This window comes from Poecilia reticulata, chromosome 23 (assembly GCF_904066995.2).
Source record: "Poecilia reticulata chromosome 23, P_reticulata-male-v2, whole genome shotgun sequence".
Classification (NCBI taxonomy): domain Eukaryota; kingdom Metazoa; phylum Chordata; class Actinopteri; order Cyprinodontiformes; family Poeciliidae; genus Poecilia; species Poecilia reticulata.
The window spans coordinates 17,698,802-17,721,185 of record NC_088852.1 but is presented as its reverse complement, the minus strand read 5'-3'; the positions used below and the strand labels follow the sequence as shown (position 1 = coordinate 17,721,185).

The 22,384-nt window shown below is 42.0% G+C and overlaps 1 protein-coding gene and 1 long non-coding RNA gene across 2 annotated transcripts; one reads left to right on the top strand and one right to left on the bottom strand.

The window, feature by feature from the left end:
• Positions 1 to 99: 99 nt before the first annotated feature.
• Positions 100 to 20,377, bottom strand: aldh1l2 (aldehyde dehydrogenase 1 family, member L2). The gene is made up of 23 exons (XM_008401503.3): positions 20,122 to 20,377; positions 18,114 to 18,258; positions 15,487 to 15,721; positions 12,295 to 12,460; positions 12,122 to 12,223; positions 11,509 to 11,598; positions 9,471 to 9,605; positions 9,206 to 9,331; positions 9,024 to 9,115; positions 8,488 to 8,635; positions 8,281 to 8,400; positions 8,083 to 8,210; positions 7,506 to 7,656; positions 7,355 to 7,425; positions 7,166 to 7,271; positions 6,873 to 6,960; positions 6,694 to 6,787; positions 6,515 to 6,614; positions 5,408 to 5,506; positions 3,789 to 3,954; positions 3,451 to 3,556; positions 3,154 to 3,353; positions 100 to 2,973 (listed from the first exon to the last, which is right to left on the bottom strand). The coding sequence occupies exons 1-23, from the start codon at positions 20,167 to 20,169 to the stop codon at positions 2,918 to 2,920; spliced, it is 2,772 nt and encodes a 923-aa protein (XP_008399725.2). The 5' UTR covers positions 20,170 to 20,377; the 3' UTR covers positions 100 to 2,917.
• Positions 15,675 to 22,212, top strand: LOC108165889 (uncharacterized). The gene is made up of 2 exons (XR_001776226.1): positions 15,675 to 15,762; positions 21,985 to 22,212. It is a non-coding gene; the product is annotated as an uncharacterized LOC108165889 (long non-coding RNA).
• The last annotated feature ends 172 nt before the right edge of the window (positions 22,213 to 22,384 follow it).

Here is a 22,384-nt window from a genome sequence, read left to right as displayed (position 1 = left end):
GTGGTCCACATGGTGACTCTGAAAACCACTAAGTCTCCATGCGTCACTGGATTTTCTGAGCTATAAATCACCACCACAAAAATGACACAGACACTCCAGCACTCGGTTACTGTTTATTCAGTGGACAGCGTCACATTTTCCTTAAAGTAAGAAAACACTCCCTTACTGCCTTTCACAGTAGAAAACGTTCTTCACTTTGTGAAATTAGTAATGGATAAAACATCTATATGGCATTACGGTGATGAATACAGTGAAGTGTGAAAACATGAAACATTAAAATATCTTTATTTTGTAAGAAATAGTCAAAAACATATAATTTTGAAAAAGAGAATTTTTTTTACATCTGGATGGTGTTTGATGGAACAAATAGGAAACAGGAGATTTATGTGATGACCAGTGTCCCCCACATTAGAAAGATCTCGTTTGCTGTGGTGACTAGTTGAAAGAAGAACAGGAAATGTCAGGACAAGCTCTGGTTTTATCCTGTTGGGACTGTTTTTGAGAGGGTCTACTAGAGGATGGCACAGAGCAACCCGATCAGTAACGGTTGCCCCTTTCCGCTCCGTCCTGGCTGAGCTAAAGAGCTGCTATAGCTAAAGGTTCCAGTCATTGGGCTGCAGGACTGAGATCCTCAGGAGGTCATTTATCCCCACACCATCAAAATACATAACACCAACAGTCAGTTAGGCTAAGAGCCTGGCTGAGTGTATTGTACTGTCTGTGGCATGTTGCACACCTGGTAGTTTGGGTGACTGTACACTATGGTACATTTTACTTTGTTTTTACTGTATTTTGTGTTAATTGGACAAAATAATTTTTCTGCAGGGATCAATAAAATAATCTTGACATTTGAAAATAACTAAACTGTGACAGTAGATAGACAGAGATAAACTAGCCACTCCCTTTCTACTTGTTACTCCTAACACCATCACCACAGGAACAATACAAGTAGCTCCTGTATCAATGTATCAACGATTTGGTCTTTGCCAGGTTTTAAATTTCATTACCCTAGTTATTAACCAATGAAGCCAAAATGAAAGTTTGAAAATAAAAAACTAGGCACACCCTCTAAGCCCTAGAATTTAAAGAGGGTGGTGTTTGAGTTGGGAGACGGCTCACTGCCCATGGCGGCATTCTGTCAAGGGGCAACGCAAGCCATTAAGAAAACATAAATAACCACAGTCGTTATTCTGTTGATCTGATGAATCTAGAAATGTCATGCTTTGCATTGACATTCACAGTGAAAGAGAGACTGTACCGGGTGCTGTGTCTTCCGAAATGCTAAGTTGAGGCTGCAGATTTTGCGGGGGAGAGCTGCGCAGAGAGCAGCTCAAATGGTAGTCCTTCAATTTTATGTTAAGTCACTGACTTTAACTCCATTTTGGACCAAATATATGTCGTCAAGAAAAACTGAAGGCATCAGGAACAGCATTGGAGAGTGAGTTCAGTTGGACACAATCACAATACTACTGTGAAGACGGAGTTTATTTCACAGAACTATGGACAAATGATTATAGTTAAATAACTTGAGACTTCCCTACGTGGCAAGTTTGCTTAGTTCAACTCAATGTAGAATTGGCTGTATTTGACTAAAAATGCATACAGACACACTGGATCATAAAAACATTCACTTTGTCCAAGAGTGAAGAACTGTGCAGTTTCTGCTATAACACACAACAGCTCAAAGGCTTCCTTAAACACTATGGCCCATTACTGGGACCAAAATTAAGACTATCGCAAACCCCAGTAGTGTCGACTTCCTTCTCTCAGGTATAACAGGTTTGGCTGTACAGTGTGTGTGATGTCGAGCCACACACACTGCAGGAGCAGGAGCAACACACCACACATGAACTGATTTCACTCAACAACATTCAGATGTCAGACGGGAAATCTCGTACGAGACCAAACATGAATTCAGAGTAAACAAACATGGCTGACTGGGAAGAAGCAACGGCGATGGATTATGCTTAAAAAATATGCAAAAAATGTCATTTCTGACATCCACTGGTCTTTCTGGATTTGTCTTCTTTATTTAGGATTCCAAGTTTCTGTAGCCTCGCATTCTGAGTGGTTTCATGTCATATTCAACAGGCTGCGTTCTGGTTTCAAATTCAAAAATACTTTATTAATCCCAAGGGAAATTAAATGTTGCTGTAACTCATTAATTTAGATTCTTCAGAGTTACTGAAGACAGTGCTGGCCGTTGTTTGTCCTCAGGGAATATCACACACAGCTTTGCGACATCAGGCCAAGAAAATCCAACATGTTGAATATTCCCGGTTTTAGTTTGGAGCGATTCCAACATCCTTCCAAATGGACTCCATTCACTCTTAGCACACCACACCAGGTAGGAATACCTCTTATTAATCAGGTAGTACTTAAGATTGTCAGAAGGGGGAAATTGGGACAAAAATCAGCATAAAAATCTTCCCGTGTGAACTGCTACTGAAATGAGTACTCTCCTTCTCATTCCAGTAGCAGGCTTTGGAATGGATGTATCTTGAAATAGGGTCAAGAAACAGTACAATGGGAAAACTGAAGGCAGCTTGACAAGTTCATGATGCTGAGAAAGACCAAACATTGTAAGGAGTGATGTCTTTAAGCTCACAGTATTTTCTTCTTTCTCCATTGCTTAACCCTGAAGAACCTCAATTTTGCAAACACCGTCAACCAAAGCTTTGCTTCCCGTAGGTGGGGTGGCATCAATGTAAGGCTTTGAATGCAAGTTCACATGTATAAAACAGCAATAACAAAAACCTTCCCTTTGTTCAAGATATGTGTAATATTTCCAAGAAAGCTCAAGTGGCCCAGAAGAACAACGGAGTTCTCTGTAGCTGCTGGTACAGTCCAGGTGAAAAAAGTTCCTTTTCTTTCAGGAAGTGAGTCAGAGTTCATTGTAAATGAATAAACTGGTGGCTCAGTACTCAACAGTCACTGCTTTGGTTTTGAGGTATTCCAAGAGGGCGTCCTCTCCTGTGGACAAGACAGAAACACTTTAGGACTTTTTCAACTCGAGGTTCATGAATAGATTCAGCAACTCTACCCTTGTCTCTGTGAGAGTACATGGGATTTGTTTAAGTATAAAAGCTAATGACGGTTACTTGTTTTTTTTATTTATTATTATTTCACCAAGTAGCAAATGTTTTCACTGACCAAGGTCTTTGCCGAAGCCCGACTGCTTGAAGCCTCCAAAAGGCGAGGCGACATCGGTCTTGTTGTAGGTGTTTACGAACACGGTTCCGGCCTCCAGTCGCTCGCTGACATACATGGCTTTGCTGATGTCCTGTGTGAACACGCCTGAGGCCAGGCCATACTCTGTGTCATTGGCTCTCTGAAGCACACCGTCCACATCGCTGTGTTAGATGGAGCGGACAAAAGAAAGAGTCAGACTTCGATTAACTCAAACCACACAGTAATTGCAAAGATTAATCCTCCTCCCCCTTAACTTACCCATCTTTGAATTTGGACACGACCATGACAGGACCGAAGGACTCTTCTTTAGCAATGAACATGTGGTCCTCTACATCAGTGAACACAGTGGGTTCCATGAAGAAACCTGGAGGACAAGGAGAAACAGACTTGAACTAAGCTATTAACTCTGGCTTGATCATGTCTTAACCACTCCTCATCAATCCAGGATGAGGAGTTTTAACCTTGAAACAAAAGTCACAACATATTTTAATACTATGCACGAGTTACAAAAACAGTTGCCAGCAAAAGTCTGATTTGTTCAACTGTCTGTTCTGGCATAAGATCCATCAGGAAAGCCAGTAAAATGTGTGTTGTACCTGGCCTGTCGACTTGTTTGCCTCCATACACCAGTGTGGCTCCCTCCTTCACTCCTGTCTCGCAGTACTCCAGCAGTTTGTCCAGATGAGCTTTGTGGTTTTGGGGACCGTGGTCTGTGGAGCGATCCAGAGGGTCTCCAATCTTCATCTTCTTGATCTCCTCTACCTAACAGAGTGTAAAGACACGAAAAGACCAGCTTTAATATAAACAAACTAATTACACATGTTCTGCTTATTTTATACATAATAGATACTATGGTGTATCGGTATTTGAAAGCTACTTTCTTGTACTGACATACCCACAGACAAGCTGCTACAGTGGACTCTGGCGTAGAACTCCATACACTGACCTCTACTGGCGGAGAAGTGTAAGTTCATAGTGAACGTTTTCAAATGTACAGTACATGGCTACTGCCAACAAACATCCACCAGGTAACAGTTATTGGTAACATCGACTAAAATCTATTAACTAATATAATAGTTGGATGTTTTAGAGAACTGATCTGATGTTGGGAGGAAATAATTCATTTGTTAAGGTGGCCATCATACATCACTGGATGTACTTTAAGTGACTTTTTACTAATTCTGGTATTATAGTGTCCTTGAAAATACTTCAACAGTAACTGTTTCTATTGCGCGGTTTGGTTTGGCCAAATCAACTGACCTGTACCGCTTCACCTGTAGGTCCACCGGACCCTGATACAGTACTGGCATCACAGTCCGTTGATTGGGGGACAGAAAAACGTCACTGCTTGTGACAAGAACAAGACACACGAGAGAGTCACGTTTGTCTTCACCCTGGTAACAAACACCTAAAGCTGAGTTGGGTGTTTGGGTTTAACCCTGTCTGCCCTGTGAGAGTTCAACTGGAGGTGAAAACGCTGTCGGACCATGAAACGACATACTGAACCGCACCGATCCATGTCACACTGCTCAGTCGAAAAGAGGCAATAAAGCCTAACATCAGGAGAGGGCAACTCTAGACCTTGAGGGACCGTGTCTTGTGACTTTTAGATGCGTTTCTACTTCAATATCCTAAAATAATGAGGTCATTAGCAGGACTCTGGAGAAGTTGACTGCACTTAGAAGGTGATTCAGTTCTTTGAGTGAAGTGTGTTGGACCAGGGAAACATCTAAGAGTTGCAGGACACTGGTCCTCGATGACTGTGATTGCCCACCTCTACCCTACAGTTACTGGGACTCATTAAGTCAGTCCTCAGGGACAGGAGTCCCGCTGCTGTCTTAAGTCCAACACACTAGAATCAAATGGCTAAATTTCTTCCTTTGAATGCAGTCAGGTTCTACAAAGTTCTGCTTATGACATGATGTCTGATTTAGGTGAGTTAAGACCAGAATCATCTGGAAGTTGCAGGACACCAGCCTTCGACAGAAGCTTGACCTGATCAAAGTCAAAAGAACATGATGCTAATGGTCGTGTCTATGAATGCCTCTCAGCAAATGAAGGATTGTGGTTCCCAGTCTCTGTCCTCAAAGGCTGGTCTCCAATCTGTCCCAAACCATGAAATGATTGGTTTATTACCCGGCCTCTGCAGAACTTGGCGTGAAAGGAAGCATTCCTTTACTGCACAGCATGTCGGTGTTGAGGTATACTCACTCACCACTCGGCTGATGTACTCATCATGGATGGACTCCTCCACAAACAGGCGTCCAGCAGCAATGCAGTTCTCCCCTTTGTTGAAAAACACTGAGCTCATGCCCTGCAGAAAGCACAAGGGTTATGGAATGGATCATGTTGGGCTCAATTAAACTGAACCCGTTGATGATTCTTCTACATTTTTTTCAGAATTAGATAGGAAAACAAGTTTTGCAATTTCTATTTTACTAGTAGCTAAGACATTTGGATTAGTAATGTTTCCCTGGGTTATACGTGAGGTTAGCAGCCAGACTTAAAAATGAGAAACAGAAGAGAACATCCTACTTTAAGTAGACAAATGGAAATAAACGAAAGCACTTTGGGTCTAAACATACACATATGTGATGTAACAGCAATAAATAAAAAGCCTGTTCAGTCCTTCCAACAGAAATGTAAAGATGTTGCGCTTGCTAAACTCACCACGGACTTTAACTAGAACTGTGAGCTACGGTCAGATGAGACAAAGGTTGAGCTTGCGTGTTCCTGGGATTGGAACTTTTCTTACTTTTTTAACACTTTTCCAAACCTTGAAAACTTAAATCAAACCTAAACTTTGTAAGAAGCCAGATTTTAAACATAAATGTAGTAGACTTTGGCAGTGAACTATAGTGGGTATCAGAATGATAATCACAACATCACCTTCATGTAATATTCCAAAAACAAACTACATACAGTACCACTTGCAAAGACATCAGGTTTTACCTCATTGAAACAAAATATTCAGAGGTTGAATAGAAAGAGATATATCATTCTGATACCTCTTTCTGTTTTATTTTTTTCTTTTAGACAGAAAAGTGTCTTCGTCCATAATCACCGTTTTACCAGGGTTCCTCCAACACATTTCTCTCCATCTTAAAATAGAAAATACTGAAGTTTGCCATTTCTGAATAGTAGGAAGGAAAGGAACTAACGACAAATGGGAAGGGAGGAAGAACTCAAGAAAGAAAGGGAGGTAGAACAAAAATGGAAGGACAAATAAAAGAAAATACCCTGGACTGCATTGGAATCCACTTGTGTTAAAAAAAAAGCTACCAAACTAAAAAGCCTCTTTTCCAGATGGATGTTCTCTCACCATCCGAACCGCCTTGTCCATGTTGCAGTCGCTGAAGATGATGAGGGGAGATTTTCCCCCCAGCTCCAGAGAAACCTTCTTCAGGTTGCTAAGCGCACAGCTGCAGGGAGGAACCGTGGAGAGAAACTGTGAGGAAGGCAACTTGCTCATGAAATCAGCGAGCCAGCCTCCCCTGTTACCTCTTCATGATCTGTTTGCCGATTGGAGTAGAGCCGGTGAAGCCCAGCTTGCGGATGTCCGGGTGGTCGGAGAGTCTCTGACCCACCATGCCGCCTGGAGGAGAAAACAGCCAATCAGAGTGACGCTCCTTCGTATAATCCATTCTGATTTGCTGTTTATGCATCAATGCTAATTTTACCTGAGCCTGGCAGTATATTGATGACTCCTTTTGGGATTCCGGCTACCACAGAAAGCTCAGCAAACTTCAGAGCGGTCAGAGGAGTTACCTGGAAACATGGCAGAGGTGCAGTTAATGGAGACTGTAAACCTGCAAAAAATACAAAACTTTATTTGGCTCCTGCTCATTCAGAGGTCCTCATATGTTGAACAGTTTACCATTGCATATACAGCTTAATGACTCACATGGAACTATTTAATGTATTCTTTCTGAAACTGAAACAGGAAAGAATACAGAGGATGAAATGTCTGCACCTGAGCAGGTTTAAGGACCAGTGTGTTTCCAGCTGCCAGACAGGCTGCGCTCTTCCAGGCCAGCATCATCAGAGGGTAGTTCCATGGAATAACTATGGCACAAACTCTAGCATATAGAAAAGAAAAAAGAAAAACACAGTGAAATACATCTTCACAACAGAAACTGAGTCAGCGTTGGTCAGGCTCTACCCCAGAGGTTCTTTCTTGGTGAAGGTCAGATTCCGGTTGGGTCTGGCTTGGTTGATGGGGATCGTCTTGCCCTGCAGCAAACAGAACCGCATCATAGTGTCTCTTCTAGTCTGAGACCAGAGTAGCGTGTCCGTGACAGTTGTTAGCTTGCCTGGATTTTGTCACACCAGCCTGCAAAGTAGCGGAAGGTCTGTATGGACATGCCCACATGTGTCTTCAGGGCGAGCGTGTAAACAGCTCCTGAGTCAATGGACTCAATAGTGGCCAGCTCCTCCTGGTGTTCCTCCATCAGGTCAGCAAGCCTGAAGGGAGAAAAGGAAGTAAAGGTCAAAGGTCGGCTACCATCATTATATTTGGGTGGGTGGTGAATAACTATAAGTAGAACCACAGAAGGACATTTTAAAATTTGAAGCTGGGCCACACCAAAAACTATTTAAATAATCCAGTTTATTGTGCTTAAAAAGAAATCTGAATTAGCAGGTTGGAGATTTAAACCTCTGGTCACCGCTTCTCTGAAAAATACTGGATAACTTTATATGTGTATAAAAACAGAAGATGTACATAAACAGGTAGAAATGATGGGACTAAATGTAAAACTGAAAAATAATGTACGTTTGCATTCCAAAAAATTTAGGTAAATGGCCTGCAAAGACAAAAACGGAGGAGCAGAAAAAAATGCAGTTCTGACCAAACTGATCGTCTGGCTTCCACTAGGAGGAGCTACTTACTTATAGAGCAGACTTCCTCTGTCTCTGGGGTTCATCCTGCCCCACGGCCCAGAATCAAAAGCTTCTTTAGCAGCAGCCACGGCCCGGTCCACGTCTGCCACTGACGCATACGACACCTTACAGATCACCTGCGGAGGAAACAGTCGGATGAAGTGGATGGATGAACGGCTGGATGGACAGATGGATGGATGAACTTACAGATCCATCGGTTGGATTAATGGTGTCGTAGCTCTTGCCATTTTCTGCATCCTCAAACTTTCCATCGATAAAGCACTGGTACGGCATGTTCACCGTCATGTTGTTCACTTCTCTGGTTGCCTACGAAGACGAAGAGGAAACAGAAAGACGAAGGCTTCACCCGACTTCCAGATTGTCGTTCTGTTTCTGTCAGACCGTCAGACTCACGTAGTCGACGACCAGCTCCTCCTCCTGGTCCTCCCCTCGGAGCTTGCGGACGAACAGCTGGATGAAGTCGTGGAAGGTGGTGGCCATGTACACGTCCTCGTTTTGCAGCTGGACGCCTGCACACTTCTGCTTGACCTCCTCCACTAACCTGCAAACGGAAAGGACGCCTCATCATTGGTCCGAACCGCAGCCACAAAACACTGACAGAACTCCTGCATGTTGGGGCCACTGCTGCTGGATTATGGAGAAATAGAAGCCTAGAATGTATTCAGATGATTCTAATCATTTCTTTAAAAAAAAGTTTCCAGCTTTATGGAATTTGGTGAGCCCACATCGGCGTCGATATTGTAATTGTTTGCTGAAACTAAATATTACTTTGAGTCAGTTCAGGAAACTTGGATTAGCCTCAGTCAGAGAACAACTGGATGACAAATCAGGGTGGTTGTTAAAGGACCAGCTGCATGGGTTTTATTTTTTATCTCTTTACCGCATAAGATTTGGCAGATTCCAGCCCAACACTGGACCTTCTGTCTCACCTAACAACGTCCATGGAAGCGGCTCCGGACTTGAAGAAGTCTGTCGTTTCCTCGATGGCGCCCACGTTGCTGAGGATTCCCTTCCAGATGTTCTTTGAGTAAACAACAAAAACAGTTTATTTTTTTCTTCTGTCTATGCACCAAAAGGTCACAGAGGCAACCTAACGGCGTGTTGTGCTTGCCCTGATTTCCTCAGCCATCTTCTTCTCGTCATCGGTCAGCTCCACACTGGAGCTTTCTCCTGAGGAGAAGTATTTGGAAGCAGGAATCATCTTTCCGTCTTCAAACTGCAGATTCTTCACCAGGAGCTGCCGGTCAAACAACAGCCAGGTTAAAAACACGGCGGCGAGGTCACGCCAACACATCAGAGTTTGTTTGAACAAGCGGCCGTATCTGCTGCTGTTTGCTCTGGATGCTTGTTTAGAGTCGTGAGGAAGGAGAACTCACGGCGTTCCCATCGGTTCCGTACAGAACCAGCCCGGACTTGGTAATGAGGCCGGGTTGGGAAGCCCCCTCGATTTCCAGGGCCTGACCGGCTGGTACCGACCCCCCCAACATGGACGATCCGTAAAGGGTCACAGGCTGCAGAAAGGCAGAGATAAGCAGTTTGAACAGAAACTCTGCTTTGTAAAAGTATTCACATCCAAGAAACGTTTTCATGGGTCTTTTTCAACAAACCTCTGCGTTGGGTTTTATGTGACAGACCAACATGTTGATGCACAACTTTGTGTTGATTTTTTGTTGCATTTTTTAACAAATAAAAATCACGAATGTGTAGTGTGATTTGACACCTCTAAATAAAACAACCAGCAGAAAGCAGTCCATCTGCGTGTCATTTAATCTCAGCAGATTTGTGTGTTTTTTGTAGAAATTCTCATTGTTGGATCTGCACAATAGAGATGGCAATAATGGTAACTATAGCAATGGTGACATCAGTTACCATATTTGCTTTTCCTCTCTTTCCCATCTACTCTTCCATCACTTTTTACTTTTAGCATTTTGGAAATATCCAAACTCATGACACATTGAATATATTAGTCAATAATTACTGGTCTCCAAACAGCCCATCATGGATGGACTCCTCCACAAACATGAACATTTCACACACTGATATTGCAATGATGATGATGATGATAAACTGGCAGTATGTTGTGCCGGGGGTGAAGGTTCACCTTCCAGCAGGATAGCAACCCTAAGAATGCCGTCCGAGCTACATTGACGTTGTTAAAATCAAAGCACAATCATGTGTTAAAATCGACCAAAGTTCAAACCCAAACCCACATCAAACTCCTGTAGACTTACACCAACAGAGTTGTTGCTGTGTTTTCAGTGAACATTTGTTCATCAAAGGATTGATTCAGCCTTCAGGGGTGTCCAAACTTTTTGGAACATGAACCAGAGTCCCAAAGTTGAAAGTACTCAGGGGCCATGTTGTTTCTCCAACAAATCATTTTGTTATGAACTTTTTTATCTGGTTGTCTTCATTAAAGTCAGACAGTTTCCCAATGTTTTAAGACTTTTGTCAGTGTATTTGGTCTAGTGTACTTTAGTTTATTCTGTTATGTCAAACTTTGTTTTATTTCAATCAATCAACCAATCGATTTTAGCTATAAAGCACCCTTCATGTTGGAAGCAGCTCACTGGAAACACATAAAGAGTATATCTGAATGGGGTTTGAACCATCCAGGGTCACAGTCTGCAGGTGCAAATACCAGAGTTGTGAAGTTGTGAAGTAAACTGAAACTGGTGGGATTCTCCCTTTTTCTCCCATCTTTGTAGGGCTGGTGGATGTGAAAAGCAATGTACCTTCATCTTTTTTTCACTTCCCTGGACTAGCCAGGAGAGTCAATGCTCATATTCTTTGTTTTATTTCTTAATAAAATAATAATCAAAATGCATTTTGATTCATTCTTGATTGACTCAGTATTTCACCTAAGATAAGACTTATTTAATTCCTCAACAATTCCAAACAACAAAAATTTGAACTTTTTTCAAAGAACCCCTCGTCCAAGTTTAATAGTAGAATTAATGTGCTCTAGTCCTTTATTTTTCCAGTAAAACGTCACTGAATGTTTGTAGCTGTACATAATATGACATTAGAATGAAACAGAAACATGGCTATTATAAAAAAAACACTTTCCATTAAAGTAGAATTTCCTTTTTCGTTGAAATTGTCATGCTAAAAAATGCCTAAAGTGCTCACAGGAGGGTCAAACTGGTACCATTCTTTTAAATGCAGCAGGGGCCGCATGAAATTGTTCCGAGGGCCACACTTTGGACAGCTTTAATCTATCCAATAAAACCCCAATAAAACACACCTAATGTTGTGATTATAATGTGAGAAAATGTGAAAAACTCCAAAGGGTGTGCATACTTGTGCATGACACTCTGACCAAACAATAGAATGTCCCTCAGGCTTTATGTACCATCTGCTCTGGTCTTTTTTTTGTTTTGTTTTTTATTGCACGTGTTCCGGTAAACTCACCTGACCGTCGATGACAGTCCACGCTCCAGGGACTTTGTCATGGCCACGGATCCAGTTGTGGATGGCCTCAGCTGGCTGGGCCCAGTCCACCTGGGAGACGGGGAGAGGCCGGAGTCAGCACTGCTGAGCGCTCACTTTATTTTCTGAAGGGGGGACCTGCGTGAGGAGGGAGCCAAAACAACCCAGTGCTGCCCCCAGGGGGCCGCTCGGAGGAACGACAGGTGAAGGCCAATGCCTGTGCCGAGAATAGAACAGTGGAGCAAGCAGCCAGCGACGTGGCAAATCAGAAAGCGGTTAAGATCAGCTCCACCAATAGAAAAAACTAGCATGAACCAGTCAAGAGCTGCTCTCACTCAGCTGTGTGAGCCGTGTAACAGTACCTGTCCACGTGACTCTGAATCAGGCTGTTTTACTCTGAGCAGCCGGCCAACAGCTTGAACCTGATAAGTGCTGATGACTGTGGGAGTAAAAGCTGGAATGCAGGATGTAAAACTTGAGCTGGTTTAGTGTTTGATGGAAAATGACATCCACTAATTTGTCTTTAGAGTGCCGGGTTTTCTTTAGACAGCGGCAGCATGTCATAGATAACTCTAACTCTACGGTTTGCTCTCACCCTGGAGTTGGATTTCTTCTGGATGCCCTCGTAACTCGCTCCCTCCTCTGTCTGGGGGATTCGAGGGGCCTTTCCATCAGCAATGAGCTGCACTGCCTCCACCTGACACAACAAGTAACAGTTGGTGGTATATGTCTGGGTAAAAGGGGTTGTGCTGACATTCCGCTGGTTACCATGGCTTTGATGCCCTCTGGGAAGAGGAAGCGGTTGTACAGCATGTCCACCGTGTCGTTGGGCTCTACGCTGCATTCCCTCTGCAGCAGGATGGGGCCCGTGTCCAGGCCGTCGTCGGCCCAGAACACGCTGAAGCCAGCTTTTTTGTCACCGTGAATAAGAGTCCTGGAGATAAGCAGAGATTTATGAGGGATTTGAAAAGCCAACATGTCATTTAGACAATTTCAACTTGCTCCAGACTCAGACCCAAAAACCTTAAAGGGACAGTATTGTGTGTTTTCTAGACATATAGGGACATTTCATAGCACAACCAAGTAACTAAGCCTTCAGTTGTTGTAAAAATACTATAATAGCTTGGAAGCTGCAGCTCTGAGGAAGTGCTGTGCCTCGAAGGCGGAGCTAGATCCTCCCAGGCGTTTTGCACAGCTGAATGGTTGCCATGGAGATCAAAGGATTTCTCAAACATGCATGAAAGAATCAAGGCAACACTCCAGGTATGTTGTTGATGAGAGAAAAACATTATAACATGATGTAAGGTTTACAAAAGTTAATTTTGCATAATACTGCCCTTTTAATGCTAAAAATTGTTTTTGTTATGGTTGTTGTATTACATACAATCCCAATAAAATACATTGAAAGTGTGAAACAATTCAATGAGGGTGAATATTTTTGAATGGTACTTTTATGAACCAGTGGTGATGAGGCAAATGTTACACTTAGTTTCTTAAAGAAAAAAAAAACACATGAAAACACAAAGCTAGCTTGATGTATGTTTGTTTTCAAGCAACTGTAAAACCCCAGAGAACAACTCAAACAGTTTATAAAGCTCTATGAGGGAAAAAAGGTGATACAACCATTGTACTTAATGCTTCATGGCACTACTATAGATAAAGTCCTTACTAATGTGCTTGCCTTAAATTATTCTAGGAAAGACACAAATTAAAGTTTAGGTATTGTCAGATTTTTTAAAAGTTAAGTGACGGGGTAAAAAATTTGAGATTTGAAAAAAACTCCGTTTTTACGGGAAACAGCTGCAAACATACAGTACAGTCATGGCCAAAAGTTTTGAGAATGACACAAATATTATATTTTCACATGATCTGCTGCCCTCTGGTTTTCATGTGTATGTCAGATGTTTTCATCACATACAGAAGTACAATTGCAATCATATTATGAGTAACAAAAGCTTTTATTGACAGTTAGAATGAGTTAATGCAACAAGTTAATATTTGCAGTGTTGACCCCTCTTCTTCAGGACCTCTGCTATTCTCCCTGGCATGCTGTCAATCAACTTCTGGACCAAATCCTGACTGATAGTCGTCCATTCTTGCACAATCAATGCTTGCATTTTGTCAGAATTCCTCGGTTTTTGTTTGTCCACCCGTCTCTTGATGATTGACCACACGTTTTCAATGGGATTAAGATCTGGGGAGTTTCCAGGCCATGGACCCAAAATCTCTGTTTTGTTCCCTGAGTCAGTTAGTTGCCACTTTGCTTTATGGCAATGTGCTCCATCACGCTGGAGAAGGCTTTGTTCATCACCAAACTGCTCTCATTCTGGTACCATTCTTTATTCGTGGCTGTTTTAGGCCAGACTGTGAGAGAGCCGACTCCCTTGGCTGAGAAGCAACCCCACACATGAATGGTTTCTGGATGCTTTACAGTTGGCATGAGACAAGACTGGTGGTAGCGCTCACCTCGTCTTCTCCAAACAAGATGTTTTCCAGATGTCCCAAACAATCGGAAAGGGGATTCATCAGAGAAAATGACTTCACCCCAGTCCTCAGCAGTCCACTCACTCCCTGTACCTTCTGCAGAATATCAGTCTGTCCCTGATGTTTTTCCTGGAGAGAAGTGGCTTCTTTGCTGCCCTCCTTGAGACCAGGCCTTGCTCCAAGAGTCTCCGCCTCACAGTGCGTGCAGATGCACTCACACCTGCCTGCTGCCATTCCTGAGCAAGCTCTGCACTGCTGGTAGCCCGATCCCGCAGCTGAACCACTTTTAAGAGACGGTCCTGGCGCTTGCTCGTCTTTCTTGTGCGCCCTGGAGCCTTTTTGGCAACAATGGAACCTTGAAGTTCTTGATGATGCCATAGATTGTTGACTGAGGTGAATCTTTCTAGCTGCTCTTCCCTGTTGGGCCATTTTTGTGCAGTGCTATGATGACGGCATGTGTTTCTTTAGAGATAACGATGGTTCACAGAAGAGAAACAATGATGCCAAGCACCAGCCTCTTTTTAAAGGGTCCAGTGGTATCATTCTTACTTAATCATGACAGATTGATCTCCAGCCCTGTCCTTATCAACACCCACACCTGTGTTAATGGAGCCATCACTGAAACCATGTTAGCTGGTCCTTTTAAGGCTGCAATGAAGTTGAAATGTGTTTTGGGGGATAAAGTTAATTTTCTAGGCAAATATTGACTTTGCAATTAATTGCTGTTAAGCTGATCACTCTTTATAACATTCTGGAGTTTATGCAAATTGCCATTATAAAAACAGAAGCAGTAGACTTTGGAAAAATTAACATTTGAATCATTCTCAAAACTTTTGGCCATGACTGTAGTTGTTCACAATCATTAATAACCAGGGAGGGGAACAGACAGGGAGAGATAAGAGAACCAGCTTGGAACTTTTACTTTCACTTACACATTGGAGAGCACTGGAGGTTTGTGCAAGATGATTCAACAGAAAAGATGACATTAAAGTGCGACAGGCGGTCTTAATCTTCCATATGGTCTTTCGGTAACACTTTATTTGAAAGGTGTCCATAAGACTGACATGTCACTGTCATAAACATGACATAACATCTGTCATGAACATGAAGAAGTCTTTATGAATATTTATGACAGTTGTCATGAAGTGTAATTCGGTAAATAATAACACTTTTAATGCAAAGTTGCTCGAAAAGTAGCATTAAAAGTCCATTAAAAATGCCAACTTTGCATGATTTTGTAAATTATGATAATTTAATGCAAAGTTGCCATTTTTAATGGGCTTTTAATGCAACTTTTACAGCAACTTTGCATTAAAAGTGTTATTATTTACAGAATGACACTTCATGACAACCGTCATAAACATTCATAAAGACTCCTTCATGTTCATGACAGATGTTATGTCATGTTTATGACAGTGTCATGTCAGTCTTATGCACAACCCTTCAAATAAAGTGTTACCGGTCTTTCTTTCTCACCAGTTGATGGCAGAAGCTCCTCTGTGCAGCGGTAAGATGGACGGGTGGTAGATGATGGAGCCGTGCTGGGGATGGTCGATTACGTTCATGGGGATAAACTGGGAGCAGAAGGGCATGACGTTGAGCTCTGCGCCCACCGACTTGTACGCGTCCACCACGTCTGGGATAGGTTTCCCTTTGACGCGCCACCTCGGAAACTTGAACACGGGCGTCCCGTCCTTCTCCGCTGCCACAGCTAACAGTGAGGAGGAGATGTGAGAACTGCAGGTTGGACAGGTCAGCACTTAGAGAATCAGACTCAGAACATTCACAAATTAATTTTACGTTTTATAGGCTTTAATGAGATTTGTTGATACTTTAAAGGGTTCTTTCACATTAACACATAAAAGTTTCTATGGTTTTCATACTTTTTTTCATAGAAATTGCTGAGAATGCAGTTTGGGAATTTTAATACAAATTGCCAGTGGCTTTATTCCACTTCTCTACAATGTCCCTTAGATGATGGAGGTTCTAATCTGTCTATAAGGCGGAGTCTAATGGAGGACGGTCATTTTTGACTGCTTGTATCTGCATTATGTCTAAGTTATGATTAATTGAGCAGAGCTGGAGAAGAAGCTCCAATGAGTCAGTCACCAAGATCCTTAAAATCCTCTGCTAGAGGCAAAAACGAATAACATCTTTCCTGTTTAGGGTAATGGCCTTAGAGTTGTTGGATCTTTATCTCACCCTGGTCACTTCATGATGGTCATAAGTAAAGAGCTCAACAGCAGCACATCATCTGCATAAAGTCAAACATAAGACCACGAGGTTCCCAAACCAGACACCATCCTCTCTGAAAGTACGCTTTCAGATTCTGTCCATGAACAGCCTCAACAGGATGAGTGACCAGCTGTACAATCTGTACTGGGAGTGACTCAACTTTGTTCCAAGACAACGGACACAAACATTTCTTTGGTTGCAAGAACTTGGTAGATCTTTAAAGCATTCTTAGCACCCAATGTTCACTCAGTGACCTCCCGTCAGATCTCTCAGGAGGTAGACTGGAAAACCAAACTCCCATGTTCCACTCAGCAACGCTGCGACACAATCTGCTCCAGAGTTCTACAGCCAGAACAGAAAAACAATGCTTTCATGTTCAAATAATGTTAAAGCCCTCAAAGAACTTTTGTTGATGACCTATTTAACTATACCAGAATGTTCTTAGACATTAAAAAAACCTATCTGGTTAGATTCCATTGATGTGTTTGGAAAGGTTTCAAAAGATTCCAGCAACAGGAAAGAGATGTGATTTAATGCTCTTCATAAAGAGTAACCAGCGGTTTCAGCCAGTTCAACATAATTTAGATAAGCTTTAATAGATCTGGTTCTAACCAGATCTGCCTGCTCTATCCAGATACACACAAGTACAATAAAATGTGACAAACTTGGCAGGAAGCAGCACCTCAGGCAGCATAAACAAGCTTGTTATACTTTATATGGTATGGAGGTCAAAGGACTCCACAGCCAGACCTGAAAACTCTCAGGCCAGCAGATCCAGAACAAAGCTGAAACAAAATCCAAACTCTACTCAGATTCTTCTGGGATATTTTCTAACCTGATGTAAGACCTGGAAGTCTACAGCTTCCTGCAAACGATTCATTGGTTTTTCATCTCTGTGCCTCTTCCAGCACAGACAATGGAATCACTCTGCCTTAGCCAAAACGGGATAAAGGCATGTCTTTGTCCCAGAGCACAGCACAGTCAACACACATCTACCTCAGCCACAGCGCCGGCCTCTGCTGACCCACAGCTGAGATCCACAACAAACTCTCTTGATAGTAAAGTTTTCACAGGGGTCCTCCCAGGAAGTCTAAAAATCTACCTAATGTTGTTGTTTTTCGTGGCTCCTGTAAATGGAATCATAATATTTTTCTAAAAATATATTTTTACAGAAAAACAGAGTAACACTGTCACCCACTTGTCTAAAGTTAGGCAGTAATTAGCAATTAGAAAAATGTTCTTATTTTCAAAACGTTTTAGTTTTTGGAGCTTTTTTGTTTATTGTCAATTTATAATTTACCATCACAGGAAATGACTTTTTCACAAAGTCTCAGCTTGGCTTGGATAGCTGCTTTTTCCTTTTAATAGAATTGTCACTTGAAAATTGCATTTTGTGTTGATTTATATTCTTTTTGTCCAGTGTGAAAGTTTTTCTGATGATCTAAAAACATTTTAATGAAACACAAAAAAGAGAAATATGTAAGGAGGCAAATACTGTTGCCTGAAATGAGCATTTCCTCAACCCAATTCTTTTTTTTCACATTGTGAAGCATAATATTTACAAAAGGTTGTTCATTTTTCTTCAGTTTTATGTCGTAAGAAAACTTGTCAAATTTCCTGAAGACAGCATCAAACCCAACTAGTTTAAACTGAAAGTAATTTTTTGTGTTAACGTTTGATAAAAGACCTGAAACTATTTTGCTTTGTTAAACAACCTTTTATTTTCATACTTTACTAATGTGTTGAAAATGTTTAAAACATGAGGACCAGAAGATGAACGTGTTTGTGTTAACTCTAAATTGCGTCAACATCAAACAGCAACGATGTGACGACAGAAAAAGAGCAGCAGTTACAGACGGTTGACTCACCCAGGGGGTCGGCCTTGCCATCTTTGTCAGGAACTGTGAACACACCCACGACCTTGTGACCCTGCTTCCTCAGGTTACTGTACACCTCTTGACCAAACAGACTCTGACCAATAATGGCCAGTTTTAGCTTATTCTGGTAGTAATGCTGGAAAGAGAAAAACACAATCTGTTAGATTTAGTGAACCTCCGATGCTTTAAAAGACCTTTTCTTACACTCTCATCGTTTACATGTAGTGTTTACACTCTTACACAGTACTTCTTGCTCATTGCTTATTAGTTTTTAAACCTGGGTGGGTATGTTCCCACTAAGTGGGAACAGTTCCTAATTTATGCACACCCTTTACCAGCCTCATATTAGGAACAATTGGTTGAACTATCCATGCTTTATTCAAGTCATAGTCGCTTGAAAAGTCACAAACATTTCTACAGGTTTGTGGGAACAGTTCACACAGCAGTGTGAAGTTATGAATGTGTGGGCCTACTCCACACACATTTCAGGTTTACAACGTGTGTGTGTATGGTTCACACACCTGTTCACACACCTGTTTAAAATGCACAAACATATGAATACTGTCCACACACATGTAAAGTTAACTAATATGTGAACACTTTTCACTGAAATCAACTTTACAGAGATGTGGGTACTGCCTATATAAACATAACGTTTACAAAGCACTCCAGAAAGTGTAATGTATACAAGAATGTGGGCGCAGTTCGCACACTTATAAATGTATGGGAAAAGTCCCAACACATGTAAAGTTGACGAATATGTGGGATCTGTTCCCACACCTATGTAGTAAAGTTTACACACGTAATTTCCAAACATACTATTTGTACTTTACAAGCTTGTGGGAACTATCAGCACATCTGTCTAAAGTTTATAAGTGGTAACAGTCTATGTGTGTGTAAACCTACAGATTTCTACACGCCCACAAACAGTTTACAAACCTGAGTAGTTTTCACCATCAACTTTACAAGATGTGGCCCCTGAAACTTTATACAACTAAGGACACACTCTGCGCACTTGTGTAAAGTTTTCAAAGATGTGCATATAGTTTCCACATCCACAAATTGACAAAGATAATGCAGTATTTTAATTCCAAAATTGAGAAAGCTATATAGTTTCAGTAAGTAGGTATAATAAAATACTTTCGTTAATGGTATCGGTTATAAGCCAAATAGTATATCGGCATTGTCTAATATTGACCAAAAATCCAATATCATGCATCTGGAATGCAAGAGTAAAAAAAGTAACGTTTACAAACTTGCGGGAACTATCAACACATCTGTGTAAAGTTTACGATCTTGCGGGTGCCTGTGTTTTTATGTTCTGCAGCAGGTAGCTCCTTGCAAGTGGGAACCTATTTTTACAAGCAGACTTTTCCCTCTGGGTGAACTAATATCTTAGAAATTAGTAAAAAAAAAAAAAGCCTGGAAATTATCCCCATAATTCAGGAATATTCAATCAAATCAAATCCCACTGATGACGCTGTCAGATCGGCTCTGTGGCTGAAGGAGTCCAGAGAGCTTAAATGCTCGCCTGGGGCCCCATCCGTCTGACAGGAGCTGCCCATGTGGGGACCGTGTCAGGTTTCCCAAGCTCCCTCTCATACATGGACTTATCAAACGCGCTCTGCTGCTGCACGGCGTCTCCGCACCGCTTCATGATGCATTCAAAGCAACTACGTACAGTAGCAACAGAGCAGCTTCTGACAAACTGGTTAAAGTGCCAACAGTGAGGCTGCAGCAGGCGCGACAGGGAACCTCCAGTCCTGCCTGCAGGCGCGATGCTAAGCCGTTAATCGTGTGTTTCACTACGGAGCGCGTTTCATCCAACTCCCTCCGTCTCGCACAGTTTATGATCGCCGACGTGAAACGTAAGGAAACAACGTGGCAAACTGTCACGCTGCAGAACCGTAATCCCGCAGTTCTGACTGAGCTGCTCACATCGCCAGACACCAGTGTGACAGTCAGCCGGGATCCGAGCAGGAAGCTCGGTGTTACTCACGGAGGAGGTGGAGAATTTCCTTAAGACTTGAGTCGCTGTCCACAGCATGATGGCGGAGTTAGTGCATATAAAAATAGATGGAAGTAAGAAGGGAATATGAGGGATCCGTTCCAGCCCGCTCTGGAGCTCTGAGCGCCGCCGCCACCTCTTTATGTGTGTGTGTGTGTGTGTGTGTGTGTGTATGTGTGTGTGCGTCTGCGTGCGCGCGCAGGTGCCAGTGTGTGACGCGAGCGCAGAGCGGGTTGGTTGGAGGCAGTTACTGTCTGTCTGTCGTCGTGGTGTGGGCTTGACGCAGCCGGTTTATACCCGCCACGGCCACGGGGCGACACGGCACGTACTGTACGTGCGCGATCACGCTGCGCGTTCAATACCAGGGATGCTCCTCTCAGGCTGCTCTGCTCTTTATCTGAGTAAATATAGCAGTCAGATTAAATCCGAGCTTTAACTAGGCCACTCAGAAAGCACAGTCTTCGTCTGGATTTTCTGCTAGAAATCAGAATCCATTTGATAGAACTGAAACAAAACCCGTAGCATCACATGTTTGACTGGATGTTCCTTTCCTGAAATGCTGTTTGTTTTATACCACATGCAATATACCACTTGGTTTATCAAAAGTGAACTTTTGGTTTATCATGTTTTTGGTTGAGGCAGTTATTCCCTCTGGTTTCGCATGCTGTCCAAAGGGAGGATTTCCACTCTGACATTTTTACATTTGGACATTTGAAATGATGGCATAGCAACAAGCTTAGTTGTTTTTTTTACAACGAGCTGATTTGCATCACAAAAGCTCAAATGATATGTGAACTGTGATGGCAGAGGAGTTGGAAAGGCTTCATGGATGCAGAGCAGAGAGAGAAGGAGGAAGTTCAGACCATCTCTGACTCCAATGTTGCTCTGCCTGGATTTTTTTATGTACAGCATCGGGCCACAGACATAAAGAGGAGCTGCAAAAGCTCCTCTTTAAATTGTTGATTAGAACAATTGATGGAATCAACAATTCAATCCAGGAATATCTTACTGTGGAATATCGTCTCTCTGCTGCCTGGAAATTGAGCTGTTAGCATGTCGTGACGGTCAGAGACGGCTACACAAATACAGTGTTCAGTCAGAGGCTTCAGATTGCTGAAAAATTGACTTCCTGCTCACAGCATTGCCATCCACAATGACAATATGATATGAGTTATTAAAGTTAATACTCCTTAGGGATGAATCAAGTATTTGAATGTGTGATTCTGCACTTCGGATCACGTTTTCTTTTAACCCCAGTGGTCACTACAGTGGACAACTATCTAAAAGCCCTTTTCTTGTGCTTCTTGTCTTCTTATAAATGCACATAGACCACTAAAGTGGACACTGATGCATAATAAAATACACTATCAACTACTGGCCATCAGCTGCAAATGCAAGAAATTATTTTTGTTAAATCCAATATGGCTGACAGATAAAAAAAGCTGTTCCTCCTTCTGCTGTAAATGACTCTTGCAAGTAAAAAATATTTTGACATCAGATAACCCCTAAAGAACAATACTACTAATGTATTTTTCGAATAACTATTTGGAGGAAATTACAATTGATCATCTAAAAAAATAAAAAAAAAATAAAAAATAATGCTTCCTACCTTTTTTTATGCCTTAAGAAAATAAAAAAAATTGAGGAAAAAAATCCTGACACAAAGGATCATAATTTATGCATGAAAGGGTTAATAAACATCCTCATTTGAAAACTGCTGCTTGTATTTACTCAGGTTATCCCTGAAGTTAACAGTTTGTTTTATGATTTGAGACAAAATAAAAACCCGGTAAAAACAGAAGAAGTTTGTAATGGAGTGCTCAGTATTTGCCTTTTCCGTTTTGTACTGTACAGACGGAGCTCTCAGGCTTTTGGACCGTTCACCTGCCAGAACTCCCACACAGAACAAACGGAACAAAAACACATCTGGCACCGTCCAAACTCGACTGCCCTGCACAGGTTCCTGAGGAGCAAAGGTTTGAGCGATCAGCTGACACCTGGCAGCGAGACAGAACCCCGTCTGCATAATCACTCACTTCTTCTACTGAAGGAGAAATTAAAACAGCTCCGGCCTGCAGAACTCATCAGTTATTGATTTTTTTTGTCCTGTGTTTTGTCCCATTTTTCTGTTCAGTTCAGACCTTGAGACAAGAATTGGTTATAAGTTGTTTTAAAATCAATGGCTTGAATTGAGCTAACTTGTATTGTTTTTTTAATACCAGTTATATCTGTTGAGCCTGCATGACAAAATCCA

Excerpts from the sequence above, each read along its gene's own strand:
- aldh1l2 (XM_008401503.3), bottom strand. The coding sequence starts at position 20,169 with ATGCTGTGGACAGCGACTCAAGTCTTAAGGAAATTCTCCACCTCCTCC. Across the intron at positions 18,259-20,121 it reads GGAAATTCTCCACCTCCTCC|CATTACTACCAGAATAAGCT; the intron begins GTGAGTAACACC and ends TTCTCTTTCCAG. Across the intron at positions 7,426-7,505 it reads GCTGGTGTGACAAAATCCAG|GGCAAGACGATCCCCATCAA; the intron begins GCAAGCTAACAA and ends TGTTTGCTGCAG.